The sequence below is a fragment of the Mustelus asterias genome, chromosome 2 (assembly GCF_964213995.1).
Source record: "Mustelus asterias chromosome 2, sMusAst1.hap1.1, whole genome shotgun sequence".
Lineage (NCBI taxonomy): Eukaryota > Metazoa > Chordata > Chondrichthyes > Carcharhiniformes > Triakidae > Mustelus > Mustelus asterias.
The window spans coordinates 118,879,783-118,897,654 of record NC_135802.1 but is presented as its reverse complement, the minus strand read 5'-3'; the positions used below and the strand labels follow the sequence as shown (position 1 = coordinate 118,897,654).

Genomic DNA, 17,872 nt, shown 5'->3' with positions numbered 1-17,872 from the left:
TTTATTGGTTATGTTCCTCACTGTCTGCCCCAAATTTGGGATCATGAGTAAATTTTGAAATTTTACTTTGCATTCCAATATCCAAGTCATTTATATCCATTTTTTTTTAAACTGTAGTCCCATCCCTAAGTCTTGGGGGACAGAATCCTCCATCTGTAGAACCACCATTTGCTACACTTCAGCCCGACAGTTCGGATCCTTGACCACCTGGTGGAGGGGAACAGGCAGATTAGAGGAGCTCCATGTTGGTCCAGGTCAGGGTAGCCATGAGCAGATCCAGTCGAGGGTGGTATGTGCATGCATCATCTCCTCCGGAAATGTTATTTAATTTGATAAGTCTACTTTTAAAGTTTGCTTTAGTACATAAGTGTAAAAGTGTCCCTTTCAAATGGGGCACTTAACTGGTAATGCCTTAATCATTACTGAGTTTCCAACAGAATACAGAGAAACGTCTGGCACATTGGGTATTGGTTAGGGAGAAAGTAAACATTTGCAATCTTGCACACTGAAAAATAAAAACAACTAGTTACCATAACTCACTGTTTTCTGTCCTGAAGTCAATTATTTATTCCACTGCACCTTCTGCCGCCAACTGGAAGTGCAGCAGTTTCAGTTGCACATACAAAGAGCCTGTGATAGGTCTCTATCACAAGGGAAAGAACAATCCTGATCAGATCTTAATCGAGAAGTCTGTGGCATCAAGCAACCTCAAAATTTCAGGAGAACAGTCAGGTCTCTGAAGGGCAAATTATTGGCTATCCATTGCTGGTGAGGATGGCTGTCTTCCATGAGTCTTAAGATGGCCGATAAAGCAGGATGGCTGTGTGAAACATTTTTAGCATGGGGAAACCATTGCACATCAGCTTCCACATGTGTCTTGACGGAATGAAACTTTAATCCAATGGCAAGGAAACCAAGACAATTAGAGGTTGTGTTCTGCTGCAGTCTTTGTCTGCTGCAACAGCCATTGAGATATTCCAGATGACGCATCTTTTCCTGACTGTTCTGCCTTAGAGGAGTGAGTTTCTAACAGTCCTTCACAGTAACCAAAACGGCCCAGGACATAAAGAATCTCAGCGTACTTCACCTTGTTTTGATCAACGCTTTCTTACTCAAGTGAGCATGATGCAAAACCTGTGCTTTCACCCACCCCTCCCACAGTGACTTCATTTGTAATATTTCCTATCGGAGTTACAAAAATAAGAATTGGTTTAACATCACATATGAAAAAACACCTATCTAGACAGTGAACAACTGATCTCCTTGCTGAACACACATCCATCAAAGCAACAGGAGAATCCATCATATTTTTGGCTAGAAATTTTTAGTTTTATTATTCCTTACAGTAAAAGCCAATGCAAAATTCTCCCTTGCAACCCAGTTCTTACGACCTGCAAACTTGCTGATATGTGTATGCATTGATGCAACTGATTTTCTTTCATTCAATAACCTATTACAAAAGTTTTGGATGGTGCAGTCTATGCCCCAGATTTAAGCTAACTCCTGAGGGAACATATCTGTTTTAAAAAGGAAACTATACAAGATCTAAAAATAGAACAACCGAAGCAGGAAAGAATTTCAACGCTAAAAGCAAAATACTGCAGATGCTGCAATCTGAAACAAAAAACAGAAAATGTTAGAAAATCTCAGCAGGTCTGACAGCATCGGTGGAGAGAGAATATAGCCAACGTTTCGAGTCTGGATGACACTTCGTCAGAGAAATCGTCAGCAAAGAAAATCAGTTGAGATTTATCTGGGGGAGGGGTTAAGGTTGGGGGGGGCGGGTGTTGCAATTGGACAAAGGGAATGTAAGTGAGAATGAAGAAGGCTGAGAAAGGTGCTAAAAGTGTCCATTAAGTGATCAGAATGTGAATGGCAGAACAGATACAGATAGTTAAGGGACTGCTTGAGGATTTTGGCAGTTGCCCTGAAAAGTGAGGGGGGAGGGGGGGAGAAACGGAAGGAGGGGAGGGGGGGAACGTAGGGAGGGGAGCGGGAATGGAGAAGTGGAAAAATGGAAGTGAGAAGAAACGTGATTTTAAAAATGGATAAATGAGAAGAAACAAAATGAAATAAAATAAATGGAAATGGGGTTAAGGTGGAGGAGAGTTTGTGCTCTGAAGTTGTTGAACTCAATGATCAGTCAGAAAGGTTGTAAAGTGCCTGATCGGAAAACGAGGTGCTCCTTTTCCAGTTTGCGTTGATCTTTTAGAGGAACTCTACTAACTGCACCCCATAAAATGTTTACATGCAGAGATCTGACTTTAAGGAGAATATAGAAGAATGTAGGTGACCTCAATTTCATAGTATGCTTCAGCTAAAAAAAAAATCCCTGAATCAAAAACCAGCAGCCTGCTCAGTGTTCCAAATGCTTGGATATTTTCATTCTGAGAGGTGCATGAGAATAAGTGAAGGTCACTCAGCCTTTGATTTTTGTCCATCAACAAGCATATATCCCTAAACAATCTGACATGAACTCTCAACTTGGAACTCCAAACTTCATCAGGCTGTAATCTAGTACGTCAGTGTGACAATGTAAGTGTGCTGAGGCCAGTTTGACTTCCAATAGATTTTTTAATGGGGAAGTCATCAGTTAATACCACTAATTTAGGAATAAAAATCAAATATAGTTTTATAAATATTTCAAAAATCTGAACGAGGACAAAATAGAAGTGCGTTTTGCTCTAATTTTTCTTGCTCATTTACTGAAGGTACTGATTACTTTGCTGGAGCGAAGACTTGAGTGACTTCTCTAATTCCGAGGTGCTCTAATAATAGGAGCCTTGCCACCTGTCCAATTCACATCAAGTAACTCAGCACTCAGTAGGGAATCAAACATACACAGACTGTAGTTTCAAGTGCCACTTCAGGATTTGAGCACAATATTCTAGGCTGCCACATCACTGCAGTACTGAGGGAGTGCTGCATTGTCAAATACGCCATTTTTTGTCAAATATGCCATCTTTCAGATTAAACGATGCACAGACATCTGCCTTCTCAGGTGGACATAACAGATCCTATTACACTCAGATAAAGATTATGAATTATCCCTTGTATCCTGGCCAATCTTTATCCCTCAATCAATATCACAGAAACAGATTATCTGATCATTATCACATTGCGGCATGTGAGAGCTGCTGCATTTTCCTCATTTTAACAGTGGTTACACTTCAAAAGGACTTGATTGGCTGTAAAGTATGTTAGGAGTTGGCTGGTCATGAAAGCACTACGTAGTCTTTTCTTTTTCATAAGAGTTAACAACAATAAAATAGGCCATTTAGCCTAACCAGTTCATGTTGGTGGTTACACTTGACACAAGCAATTCTTCCTAATCATAAACCTTGTTCCCAAATCCTTTTATCTTCCTTTCCTATATCCAATTATCCAATCTAATCTTGAATTACTGACACAGTTTCTGCTTCAGCTATTAACCCTGGGATTGAATTATCTGCATAAAGAATTTTCTCTTGCTCCACATTTTAAATCTTACAATTAAGCTTCTGTCAGCCCTCATTCGAGATCCCACAATAACTGCCGTTTTTGAACTACGAATTTTAAATGTTTGCACATTACTGTTCTGTAACCTTGTCTGCATGGCTCAACTGACATTGACTAAAGGCACTATTTCCAATAAGCAATTATATATGATTAGACCAGATCCAATAGATTGTACAGTAAAAATCCAAGGGTTTATAGATCAATAAACATAGATGAATTAAAACCAATCAGGTGCCCTTCATACTCCTTACAATGAAGATATGTAGGCATATGTATTCACTTATCCACAGGCTTCAATATCTGAAAAGGAAAAGTGCTGAATGGAGTCATGAATTATTATGAATGGTGTCCATTTGCTGAAGCATCACAAGGTAAGATTTGTGTGCTGTAATGGGATCCATATCCTTCAGCTAAAGTGCTTTTTCTAATGCTTAATTTTGCAAATGCAGCATCCATAATCACAAGCTCGTTTTTCTTGTCGGCAACTTGCCTTAATCATATCTGACAGAGAGTGAACACACAAAGATCATAATATAGAGCTCATCTTGTATACAGTTAGGCAAGTGACTGTGTTTGTTTGCATATTTCTTTAATTGATAACAGCAAATTGCTACCACAGCCAATATGCTAGAGAGCACAATACAAGTGCAGCAGACCACGTGCCATTTTACCATTTTCATGGTAAACTTCAAGTTTACAAATCAGCATTCTCATTTGGAAATTAACAACCACCTGAAATAAACTGACAAAGTTTCTTCAGCCTATGTACAAGAAAGGCCAAAGTCTTAAAGCATATAACATAAGTGGTATATATCAATTAAGAAATGTGGGTTTATACATGAAACTTCAATATAAAGATCGAGAAAAGTATCGTGAATATAGCAAAAATATTCCAGGATATTTCAAATAGAAGATAAGTACACCATAAATGCCTAAAGTTCACCAACTCGCTGTGCTAACAAGAGCTAGCAAAGTATGTTGAGCTATAATTCAATATGCACAGTTAAGTACAAATTATTGCCATCTACTGGCAAGAAAGTAACAGCAGTATACATTTTGGGGAGGAAACATTACTTTGAAATTACTTTGACGCCTCAACTGGGATCTTGGGTTCATGTCACACTATGTGTAGCCCCCAGCATTTGGCCTGGGCTTGCAAAGTCCTACTAACTGTCCTGGCTTGAGACAATTCACACCTCTTTAACCTGTGATTACCCCTCGCATTGTCTGTACCTGTAAAGACTTAATTACCTGTAAAGACTCACATTCCAACGATTATCTTGCAATTGAGTCTTTGTCTACATATGCCCTGTTCGTGAACCCCAACTCTCCACTCACCTGATGAAGGAGCAGCACTCCAAAAGCTCATGATACCACATAAACCTGTTAGACTTTAACCTGGTGTTGTGACTTCTTACGTGCTCTGTATATATTCAATGACCCACAGTTCAGTTGCAGAGAATGCCAAAGACTAGAAGTCTTCACCTTAAATTAGAAACCTCTTAATTTTAAACTGCCCCACAAGAGGAAATATCTGCTTAGTATGTAAGCTGTCAAGCTGCCTCAGTACCTCAATGTTTCAATTAGATCACTTCACATCCATCGAAACTTCAATGAGTATAGGTCCAACCTGCTCAACCTTTGCTCGTAAGATAACACCTTCAACCAAAGAATCCATCCAGTGAACCTTCTCTGAATCAATTCCAAAGTACACCATTTCTTGGAGGCCAAAACAGCACACAGTACTTGGTGTAATTTTATCAGCACCTTAAACAGTTGTACCAAAGCTTCTTACTTTAAACTCTATCCCCCTTGCAATAAAGGTAAACATTATATTGGTCCTCCGAATTACTTGCTATACCTGCATGCTAACTTTTTGTGATTCATGTATAAGAGCACCCAGATCCTTCTGCAAAACAGCATTCTGCAGTCTCTCTTCATTTAAGTAATATTCTGTTTTTCCATTCTTCCTGCCAAAGTGGACAACCTCACATTTTCCTACACTCTGCTCCAGCTGCCAATTTTTTTGCCTACTCACTTAATCTACCTATATCCCTTCTCAGAGTGTTTGCATCGTCCTCACAACTTGCTTTCTTAACTATCTTTGCACCAGGAGAAAATTTTGTTACAAAACAGTCAGTCCCTTCAACCAAGTCATTAATATAGATTGCAAATAGTTGAGGCCCCAGCACTGTGGCGCTCAACTTGTTAGTTTTCCAACCTGTAGAAAACTAATTTATCCTGACTCTGCTGCCTGTCAGTTAGTTAATCTTCTATCCATGCTAATATATTACCCCCAACACCATGAGCTCTTATCCCATACAATGAACTTTTATGTGGCATCTCATTGAATGTCTTTTGGAAATCCAAATATATGACAATTAATTTCACCCTTATGCATCCTGGTTAGTGCATCCTCAATGAACTCTAATAAATTTGTCAAACACAATTTCCCTTCCACAAAACCATGTCGACTCAGTTTGATTGTGTTATAATTTTCTAAATGCCTTGCTCCTACCTCCTTAATACTGAATTCTAGCAATTTCCCAATGTGAGGCTAACTGGCCTAGTTTCCTGCTTTCTTGAATAGAAGTATTACATTTTCAGTTTTCCAAAATCTAGGGAATTTTGGAATACAATTAATGCACTCACTTCTTATATGACCCTAGGATGCAGGCCAACACCATTTCCTTTGATGCTGACAAGTTCGAGGTCCTGCTACAGCAAAAGCAGGGTCGTAAGATACGTAGAGGTAGGTTACTGAACAAATCGACACAGAACTTCAGGTCCCCTACATCTGGTTGTAAATTAGAATTTTTAAAAAATTTATCTCACGAGGAAGATGAAGGTAACTGTACGTATCATTTTGTACATATTTCATATAAGGCAATCAAGTATGCCACAACCCCATATGGTCAGATACCAACAAATCATGAATTGAATGCAAACCCTTTCTTTTATTGCAGAAGATAGAATCAATGAGAAACCCTGATGCACACATGGGTGGCCTGTGTAACTTGCACTCCAGAAAAGCATACTACCTGGAGATATCACCAAGTTCTGTAAGCTGATATGCTTTCCATGCAGAAAATGCTCCTTGCAAATAAAGCATTTTTAACCTGCTTAATAAAGGCTTGCACTGCAAAATTTTGATTGGCCCCTGGTTTCTCTTGGAAGGATCTGGTAACATACATCTTTGTGTTGTGCCCACCTATTACAAGTGCAATTCCATGTGTCAAACTGCAGCAGATCATACAACTGTAACAATATGACTTGAAGCAGAGGCAATAGAGGTCTCCTTTGCCAAGTTCCTGGATTGTAAAAGAGACTAGAGTGTGCAGTAATGGCCATGGATAGATCACCTCAGGTGTGACTGCACCCGCATTTGGTAGGTCCGCATGCTCTCCTTTATCATTTACAGCAAATTGTGAAGAGACGGTGGCGTATTGGTAATATCACTAGATTAGTAATCTAAGGGCTCATGTTAATGGTCTGGGGACATGGGCTCAAATCTCACCATAGTAGCTAGTGGAATTTGTAAACATAATGAATGAAATCTGGAATTGAAGGCTAGTTTCAATAATGGTGACCATGAAACAATCGTCGATTGCTGTAAAATATTTTCTGGTTCACTAATGTCCTTTAGAAAAGGAAATCTGCCATCCTACTATATTGCTGTGGGTCTGGAGTCACATGCATGCCAGACTAGACTCAAAATCCACAGCAATAAAGTTGACTCTTAACTGCCCTCTGAAACGACCTAGTAAGCCACTCAGTTAATGGGCAAGCAGGGATGGACACTAATTGCTAGCCTTGCCAGTGATGTCCACATCCCATGAAAGAACAAAAAAAAATCACTTTATATCATTGAAATGTCAGACACCTAAAAGTAGGAATTTCTTAAACATATTACTTACTGTTCTGAGCAGCAAGATTTGTCTGAATCAACTCTTTTAATATGGAGGGTGCCCTTAGTGTGAGTGCCTTCACTCGCACTGTGGGGTGGTTACTCCAATCAATCCTGTCATGGACAGATACATCTGCTTCAGGTAGAGTGCTAAGGATGAGATCAAGGGGGTGTTTGTTTACCTCATATTGGTTCTCTCATCACCTGCTGCAGGCTCAATCTGGCAGCTCTATCATTCAGGACTCAGACAGTTTGGCCAGTAGTAGTACTACTGAACCATTCTTGATAATGGACATTGAAGTACCCCACCAAAGTATACTCCTTGCCCTTGCTATTCCTCAGTGCTTATTCAACGTGATGTTTAACATGCGTACTATTGATTCAACAACTGAGGAAGTGCGGTGGATGATGATCAGCAGGAGGCTGCCTTGTCCTCAGCAAAGGCTTTAACTTCATCTCCCTTGCCTCACCTTAATGAATTTCCAGCTTGGCACAATGCTGAGCTTTTCTTCCTGTCATCTTCACTTCCATGCCCCTTTTTAGGCCAGGTGATGTCCCCCTGTACAGCAAGCCCTTTTACCAGCTTCCAGTATTGTCCCTCTATCTGGACCCCTCGCTCTAGCCTCTTCCTCTCATTTGATCCTTCCATTCAGAACTGCCAGCATGACACTGCCATCTCGATTTCTCCACTCCCTTTACTCACTCTAACCCCCACTCTGTTCTATCACGTCCTTTTCTAACAACTTGCTAACAAGGTTGGTACTCTTGCTGTCTGGTGAACCTACCTCTATGTTGCACAGGCGTTTTACCAACTCTCCAACACTTGCCCCTACCTCCCTCTAGACTGTAACACCACCACTGGCATCAAGTTACTGTCACTGACCTCATCTCCTCTGGAGATCTTCCCTCCATACTTACAAAGTCCCCCAGTCCTGAACAGCACTCTTCTATCTCCACCCAAGATCTACAAAAAGGACTGCTCTCGTAGGTCCATCATCTCATTCTGCTCCTGCCCTACTGAACATATTTTTTCCTACCTCAAACCTATTTTCTTCTCCCCTTTTCCAGTCTCTTCCCACCTGCATCAGTGACTCTTCCAATGCTCTCTGTCACTTTAACAGTTTATAGGTCCTGACTGTCTCCTCTTAACCACAGACATCCAATTGCTCTATGCCTCACCAAGATGGTCCAAGGGCTCTCTTCTTCTTCCTTAAACAGATGCACAACCAGTCTTCATTCATCATACTACCCTCAGCTAGATGAACTTCTTACACCTTTGTATACCTTTTCTTTTAATTCCACTCCTAGCTATATCTTTATGTGAAATATTCCTTGCTCCAGCCCTACTTGGGGCCCCCTCATCACCTCTTTTGTTAATACATTGATGATTTATCAATGTCTTTTTTTGCTCTCGTCCTGAACTGGAAAGTTTCACTGACTTTCTGCCCTTCTCTCACTTTCACATGGTTCATTTCAATTTCTTGCCTTCCTCGGTTTCTCTGTCTCCATTTCTTCAGATAGGTCATCAACAAACTTTCATTACAAGCCTACTGATTTTCTTAGCTACCTTGACAACACTTCCTCACATCATTTCTAATAAGGACTCCATACCGTTCTCCTAATTTCTCCATCAGCATTGCACCTGTTCTGATGACGCAACCTTCCATACCAATGCCTCTGATACTACCTTTTTCCCAACCGAAGATTCCTTCTCATCATGCTTAACAGGGTCCTCGACCATTTCTGTCCCATTTCCTGCACTTCTACTCCCACCCATACCCACAGAACCATGATAGGGTTTCCCTTGTCCTCACTTTCTACCCCATCAACCATCATATTCATCCACTGCCATTTCTGCCAAAATCAGCAGGATGTCACCACCAAACACTTCTTTCCCTCCTCTTTTAGGGAACATTAAAACTGACAAAGCCCCAGGTCCTGATGGCATCTATCCTAGACTGCTCAGGGAGACGAGAGATGAAATTGCTGGGCCTCTGACGGAAATCTTTGTCGCTTCTTTGGACACAGGTGAGGTCCCTGAGGATTGGAGGATAGCGAATGTGGTCCCGTTGTTTAAGAAGGGTAGCAGGGATAACCCGGGTAATTATAGGCCGGTGAGCTTGACGTCCGTGATAGGGAAGTTGTTGGAGAGGATTCTTAGAGACAGGATGTATGTGCATTTATAACGGAACAATCTCATTAGTGACAGATCAGTGTAAGAGGGAGGTCATGCCTTACAAATTTGGAGGAGTTTTTTGAGGAAGTGACAAAAACGGTTGACAAAGGAAGTGCCGTGGATGTCGTCTATATGGATTTCAGTAAGGCATTTGACAAAGTCCCACATGGCAGGTTCGTTAAGAAGGTTAAGGCTCATGGGATATAAGGAGAAGTGGCTAGATGGGTGGAGAACTGGCTTGGCCATAGGAGACAGAGGGTAGCGGTCGAAGAGTCTTTTTCCGGCTGGAGGTCTGTGACCAGTGGTGTTCCGCAGGGCTCTGTACTGGGACCTCTGCTGTTTGTGATATATATAAATGATTTGGAAGAAGGTGTAACTGGTGTTATCAGCAAGTTTGTGGATGACACAAAGATGGCTGGACTTGCGGATAGCGATGAACATTGTCGGGCAATACAGCAAGATATAGATAGGCTGGAAAATTGGGCGGAGAGGTGGCAGATGGAATTTAATCCGGATAAATGCGAAGTGATGCATTTTGGAAGAAATAATGTAGGGAGGAGTCATACAATAAATGGCAGAGCCATCAAGAGTATAGAAACACAGAGGGACCTAGGTGTGCAAGTCCACAAATCCGTGAAGATGGCAACACAGGTGGAGAAGGTGGTGAAGAAGGCATATAGTATGCTTGCCTTTATAGGACGGGGTATAGAGTATAAAAGCTGGAGTCTGATCATGCAGCTGTATAGAACGCTGGTTAGGCCATATTTGGAGTACTGCATCCAGTTCTGGTCGCCGCACTACCAGAGGACGTGGAGGCGTTAGAGAGAGTGCAGAGAAGGTTTACCAGGATGTTGCCTGGTATGGAGGGTCTTAGCTATGAGGAGAGATTGGGTAAACTGGGGTTGTTCTCCCTGGAAAGATGGAGAATGAGGGGAGATCTAATAGAGGTGTACAAGATTATGAAGGGGATAGATAGGGTGAACGGTGGGAAGCTTTTTCCCAGATCAGAAGTGACGATCACGAGGGGTCATGGGCTCAAGGTGAGAGGGGCGAAGTATAACTCCAATATTAGAGGGATGTTTTTTACACAGAGGGTGGTGGGGGCCTGGAATGCGCTGCCAAGTAAGGTGGTGGAGGGAGACACGCTGACATAGTTTAAGACTTACCTGGATAGTCACATGAGCAGCCTGGGAATGGAGGGATACAAACGATTGGTCTAGTTGGACCAAGGAGCGGCACAGGCTTGGAGGGCCGAAGGGACTGTTTCCTGTGCTGTACTGTTCTTTGTTCTCTTTCAATATTCTAAAGGAACCACTCTGTCTGTGGCACTCTGCTCCACATCTCAATCACTCCCAACATCCCCTCCTTTCCCCTGTCATCTTTCCATACAAGCACTGGAAATGTAACACCTACCCTTTTATCTTTTTTCAAGGCCCCAAACACTCCTTTCAGGTGAAACAGTGATTTGCGTGTCCTTCTTTTAATCCAGTATATTTGTTGCTCACAATGCAGTCTGCTCTACACTGGAGATCAAACACCAATTGTACAACAATCTTGTGGAACAGCTCCTTTCAGCCCACAAGCATGACCTTGACCTTCCTGTTGCCTGCAGAACAAAGCTCAGCAGAAGCTCGAGAAACACACCTTATCATTTGATTAGGATGTTACTCTCCAGACTCAAGTTTGAGTTCAAGAATTTCAGACCATAATCCCTGCTCCAGTTTTGTTTCCTTTGCTTTGTAGGTTTCAGTTAACCACTTTGTTTTCACTTGTTTCTGCTTTCAGATGGCAGCTGCATCATTCTGTCATTTACACCTCCTCTAGACTGCATTTTTTAAAAAACTTGACCCATTGTCACTATTTGATTTTGCACCACCAACTGATTTAATTTTGACAAGATGCCTTGAGACTTCATGGGGGGCAGTGTAACTATTGAGGACTCCCAAGGCCCACAGTCGCCATCTCTGGTGGGTCTGTCCTGCCGGTGGGAGAGAACATATCACAGGGAAATGGTGCTGGAGGAGTCTGGTTGATTATAATTTATGATTCTGTGGGCATGAAATTGTCGGGCTGTTGCTTAACTAGTTTATGGGATAGGTCTCTGAATTCTGGCACAAGTCCCCAGATATCAGTGACGAAGATGCAAGATCGCTGGGCTATGCGTGCCTTTGCTGTGTCCAGTGTCTAGACAGTTGTCAAGAACTGTTTAGACACTGGACACTGTTATATTCTTTTAAACTTTTTTTTAATAGTGATCTGATTCAACTGGCTTGCGAGGCAACTTCAGTGAGCAGTTAAGAGTCAACCACATTATTGTGGATCTGGACCAGTCTGGGTCAGGGCAGCAGATTTCCTTCCCTGAAGGACATTTTTATGAAATCTGTTGTTTCATGGTCATCAGTACTGAGGCTACCTTTTCATTCCAGATTTATTTAACTAAATTTGAATGCCATGGTGTGATTTGAGCACAAGTGGCTGGACCACTAGTGTGGACCATTGAAGAACTAGTCCAGTAACACATAACCACTATGCAACCATATCCTTTAAGTCATATTCTTCAAATCAGTAGCTTTGGCTAACATTCCAGCATAATATAGAAGAGTTGGCTTTCCACAGATAGGGAAGAGACGTTCAAAAATAAAAGACCTGTTTAAAATTTCCATTTTGCATCGTTATTTTATAATCCCTACAAGATAATATACAAATAATTTCTTGCTAATTGTCTGCTGACTTTCCTTTAGAAATTACTGAAAAAGTAATGTATGAAAAAAATACAATGAAGAAAAAAAACAGGTAGTTCTTGAAATATCACGATAAACACTCCATTGCTTTCATTATATAACTAGAGTTGCAAAACCTATGCACCCACCTGATGCACATCCTGTTGAAAAACACAAAGCTGAAGCCGCTGGTGAAGTCGAACCTTTCGATGTTGCCAGATGTTCTCAAGCTGTCGCTGATGATGGAGAACTTCATGGATAATATCCAATACATGATGAACTGCCTTTGAATAATTGGCTGTTGCCATTAGTGAATCGGCACTGCCGGGGGTTAGGGGTCGCTGGAGTTTATCCAGCAGAGCTTTCCCATCTTGGCTCACCTGCACAAGTTAAAACATCATGCATGTGAAGTAAAAATTAAACCAGATATATTTTTTAAAATATAAAGTGAAATCTAACTGTATGTGCACTTCCCTTCCTTTTCTGAAGGCAATACTCAAGCAAGATACATTCTACAGTGGATCATTCGTCATTTATCAACCATGACAACGAGTGCAAGAAATAGTTTTGACTGTGTCAGCCGTGGGCTCAGTTGGCAGCACTCTCATCTCTGAGTCAGAGAGTTGTGGGTTCAAATCCCACTCCAGGCCCCGAGTACAAAAATCCAAGATTTTCACTCAAGTGCATTACTGAAGGAGTGCTACACTGTCAGAGGAGTCACCTTTCAGATGAGAAGTTAAAACAAGGCCCTGTCTGCCCTCTCAGGTAGATGTAAACGATTCCATGTACTATTTTAAAGAGAATGGGAGTTATCACTGGTGTCCTGGCCAATATTTATCTCTCAATCAACATCATTAGCAGTTTCAGTTTGTGGGTACACGCTATGCACAAATTGACATTTTCCACATTACGGATTGACGACACTTCAAAAGTACTTTGCTGCAAAGCATTTTGGGACAGCCTTTGGTCATGAAAGACACTGTATAAATGCCAATCTTCTGTGCAGGATATCACAGCTGAGTTTGATTCAATTTTCATTATGCACATGTTCCAGCAGAAGCCACGAGATAGAAACATCGAAACATAGAAAAACTACAGCACAAACAGGCCCTTCGGCCCACAAGTTGTGCCGAACACGTCCCTACCTTCTAGACCTACCTATAACCCTCCATCCTATTAAGCTCCATGTACTCATCCAGGAGTCTCTTAAAAGACCCTATTGAGTTTGCCTCCACCACCACTGACGGCAGCCGATTCCACTCGCCCACCACCCTGTGTGTGAAAAACTTACCCCTAACATCTCCCCTGTACCTACCCCCCAGCACCTCAAACCTGTGTCCTCTCTTAGCAACCATTTCCACCCTGGGAAAAAGCCTCTGAGAGTCCATCTGATCTATGCCTCTCAACATCTTATACACCTCTATTAGGTCTCCTCTCATCCTTCGTCTCTCCAAGGAGAAAAGACCGAGCTCCCTCAGCCTATCCTCATAAGGCATGACACTCAATCCAGGCAACATCCTTGTAAATCTCCTCTGCACCCTTTTAATCTTTTCCACATCCTTCCTATAGTGAGGCGACCAGAACTGAGCACAGTACTCCAAGTGGGGTCTGACGAGGGTCTTATATAGCTGCATCATTATCCCCGGACTCCTAAACTCAATCCCTCGATTGATAAAGGCCAGCACACCATACGCCTTCTTAACCACCTCCTCCACCTGCGGGGCCGATTTTAGAGTCCTATGGACCCAGACCCCAAGGTCCTTCTGATCCTCTACAGTACTAAGAGTCTTTCCCTTTATATTGTACTCCTTCATCCCATTTGACCTACCAAAATGGAACACGACGCATTTATCTGGGTTGAAGTCCATCTGCCACTTCTCCGCCCAGTCTTGCATCCTATCTATGTCCCTCTGTAACTTCTGACATCCCTCCAGACTATCCACAACCCCACCAACCTTCGTGACATTGGCAAACTTACCAACCCATCCCTCCACTTCCTCATCCAGGTCATTTATGAAAATGACAAACAGCAAGGGTCCCAGAACAGATCCCTGAGGCACACCACTGGTGACCGACCTCCATTTAGAAAAAGACCCATCTATACCCACTCTCTGCCTCCTTTGGGCAAGCCAGTTCTGGATCCACCGGGCAGCAGCCCCTCGGATCCCATGCCCTCTCACTTTTTCTAGAAGCCTTGCATGGGGGACCTTATCGAACGCCATGTTAAAATCCATATAAATCACATCTACCGCCTTCCCTTCGTCAATGTGTTTAGTCACATTTTCGAAGAACTCCACCAGGCTCGTAAGGCACGATCTGCCCTTGACAAAGCCATGCTGAGTATTCTTGAGCATACTAAACCTCTCTAAATGCTCATATATCCTGTCCCTCAGGATCTTCTCCATCAGTTTACCAACTACTGAGGTTAGACTCACCGGTCGGTAATTACCTGGGCTATCCCTATTCCCCTTCTTGAAAATAGAACCACATCCGCAATCCTCCAATCCTCCGGCACCTCTCCCGTCTCTATCGACGACGCAAAGATCATCGCCAGAGCTCTGCAATCTCTTCCCTCACCTCCCACAGTAACCTGGGGTACATCCCATCCGGACCCAGTGACTTATCTATCTTGATGCCATTCAAAGATTCCAGCACAACCTCTTTCTTAAAGTCCACATACTCAATCCTTTCAGTCCACCGCACGCCCGCAGTACATCCACCCAGGTCCTTCTCTTCTGTGAAAACCGAGGCAAAATACTCATTGAGCACCTCTGCCATTTCTACTGGTTCCGTACAGACTTTCCCGCCTTCACCTTTTATAGGCCCTATTCCTTCACGTCTCATCCTTTTACTCTTCACATATTTATAGAACGCCTTAGCGTTCTCCTTAATCCTACCTGCCAGGGCCTTCTCGTGACCCCTTCTGGCTCTCCTAATTTCCTTCTTTAGTCCCTTCCTACAAGCCGTATACTCTTCTAAATCCCTATCTTCGCCAAGCTCTCTGAGCCTTTTGTACGCTTTCCTTTTCTTCTCAACTAGGTCCCGCACAGCTTTCGTGCACCACGGTTCCTTTAACCTACCAACACCTCCCTGTCTGCTCGGAACGTTGTCCTGTAGAACTCTAGACAGACATTCCTTGAAAAACTGCCACCTCTCTTCAGTACATTTCCCTGAGAATACCTCCTTCCAACTTACTCGTCTAATTTGCTGTCTAATGTCTTCATATTTCGCCTTACTCCATATAAACACTTTCCTAGCTTGCCTGATCCTCTCTTTTTCCAATGCAAGCCTAAAGGAGATAGAGTTATGATCACTATCCCCAAGCTGCTCTCCCACTGAGAGATCTGACACCTGTCCAGGTTCATTGGTCAGTATCAGATCAAGTACAGCCTCTCCTCTTGTAGGCTTGTCCACATGCTGTGTCAGGAAACCCTCCTGAACACACCTAACGAACTCTTCCCCATCCAAACCCCTTACCCTCGGGATATTCCAATCTATGTTTGGGAAATTAAAGTCTCCCATCACAACAAGATAGCACGGGTGTTTGGCTGATTTTTTTTCCCCACTGAACAGGTTCACAGATGCACCTTGGCAAAGGCTGACAAACCCAAAGCAGACCAGGTGTCCAATTTGAGATTTTCTGGACTGCATTTTTGGATCTACACCAGGCAGTGCCTTTACTGACAGGTTAAAAGGGAATTAATAATTAAATTTAAGATTTCAAATGCACCCTTGTCCTGCTTTATGGAAATAAATTTATAAGTGCATTCATAAATTATTGTACAGCACAGTTCCAACTAAGGTGATCCAAAAAAAGGATTTCAAATCAAAGTATTAGATCAGATGAGGCATTCAATAAGATCATGGTTGATCTGATATTGTCCTCAACTCCACTTTCTTGTCTGTACCCCAGAATCCTTAATTCCAGTATAGTTCAAGAATCTGTCCATCTCAACCTTGAAGATATTTATTGATTCAGCTTCAACAGCTCTCTGGGGTACAAAAGTGGGAACAGTTACAAACCTCAAAGAAAGTCCTTTTCATCTCTGTCTTAAATGGGCAACCTATTATTCAGAAATGTTGCTCCCTAGTTCTAGATTCCCTACAAGGAGCAACTCTCAGCATCGACTTTTGCAAAGCCTCTCCCCGAGAATCCACCTTGTCAAGATCTCTTGGGATCCTGTATGTTTCAATCAAGTCAATAAGATCAACTCCCACTCTTCTAAACATAAGTGAGCATATGCCCAACCTGCTAAATCTTTCCTAATAAGAGAACACTTTGTCCCAGGATCAATCGAGTGAACCTTCTCTGAACTGCCTCCAACACAGCGGTATCACTCCTGAAATAAGGTGACCAAAACTGTATGCAGCACTCTAATTGTGGTCTCACCAAAGCACTTTACAGTTGTAACAAGAGTTCTCTATTTTTATACTCTCTCCCCCTTGGCAATAAAGACCAAGCTTTCACCTTCCTAATTACTTGTTGGATTTGCATGCTAACATTTTGTTTTTCACATACAAGGAAACCCAAATCCACTAGAACTGTTGTATTCTCTAGTCTCTCTCTATTTAAATAATATTATGCTTTTCTATTCGTCCTACCATGTATGGAGGCCAGCTCTGCAAGATACAACTTCTAAAGAATTTTGTGCATTGAGGGAAGTGGTGACATTTAAATAAAACATGGACAGAACTGAAAGAGAAAGCTAGAGACAACAAGAGCTGAGAACTGACATCAAGAGGCAGTAATTAAAATTATTAGTTTAAACAAGGTACTAATTATATTCTAAAAAAGGAATGAGTTTTTTTTCTTTGGGACATGGATGAGCAACTGAGATCTGCTGCTTTCAATTCCATGTGAAAGCTTCAAGACACTTCATGTGTCTTGGAGGACCTTGTGTCTACGAAGTGTCACCAATTACTTGAGCTGAGCTCAAACTTGAATCTTGAGGGGGCAGCTGGAGTCACTGCAGAACAACAGGTTGGCCGAGAGTTTGCTGGATTGTACGATCTGAGAAGTGGCCATCTCACAGGCAGTGTGTGTTCAGAATAGCAGATGAGTGGCCACCCAGAAGAGCAGGAAGAGTCAAGAGGCACAGGAGTCATCACAGCATGTACCAGTACACAGCATTGGAGACTGCTGATAACATAGAAAATAGGTGGAGTAGGTTATTCGGCCCTTCGAGCATGCTCTGCTATTCAGTATGATCATGGCTGATATCCAATTCAATAACCTGTTCCCACTTTCCCCCTATATTCTTTCATCTCTTTAGCTTCAATAGCTATATCTAACTCTCTCTTGAAAATATACAATGTATTGGCCTCAACTGCTTCCTGTGGTAGAGAATTCCACGAGCTCACCACTCTATGGGTGAAGAAATTTCTCCCCATATCAGTTCTAAATGGTTTACCCTATATCTTTAGTACATGGTAGCACAGTGGTTAGCACTGTTGCCTCACAGTGCCATGGACCCAGGCTCAATTCCAGCCTTAGGTGACTGTGTGAAGTTTGCTCGGTCTCCGTGTCTGCATGGGTTTCCTCTGGATGCTCTGGTTTCCTCCCACAGTCCA

The 17,872-nt window shown here is 42.3% G+C and overlaps 1 protein-coding gene across 3 annotated transcripts in view; it reads right to left on the bottom strand.

Annotated features, from left to right (window-relative positions):
- LOC144510730 (triple functional domain protein) overlaps positions 1–17,872 on the bottom strand; it is a 589,246-nt gene that overhangs the window by 298,690 nt on the left and 272,684 nt on the right. For all 3 annotated transcript variants that reach the window (XM_078240506.1, XM_078240513.1, XM_078240521.1), the window contains one exon: positions 12,451–12,681. In XM_078240506.1, the coding sequence (XP_078096632.1) occupies positions 12,451–12,681 (231 nt within the window). The remainder of the gene's footprint in view (positions 1–12,450; positions 12,682–17,872) is intronic.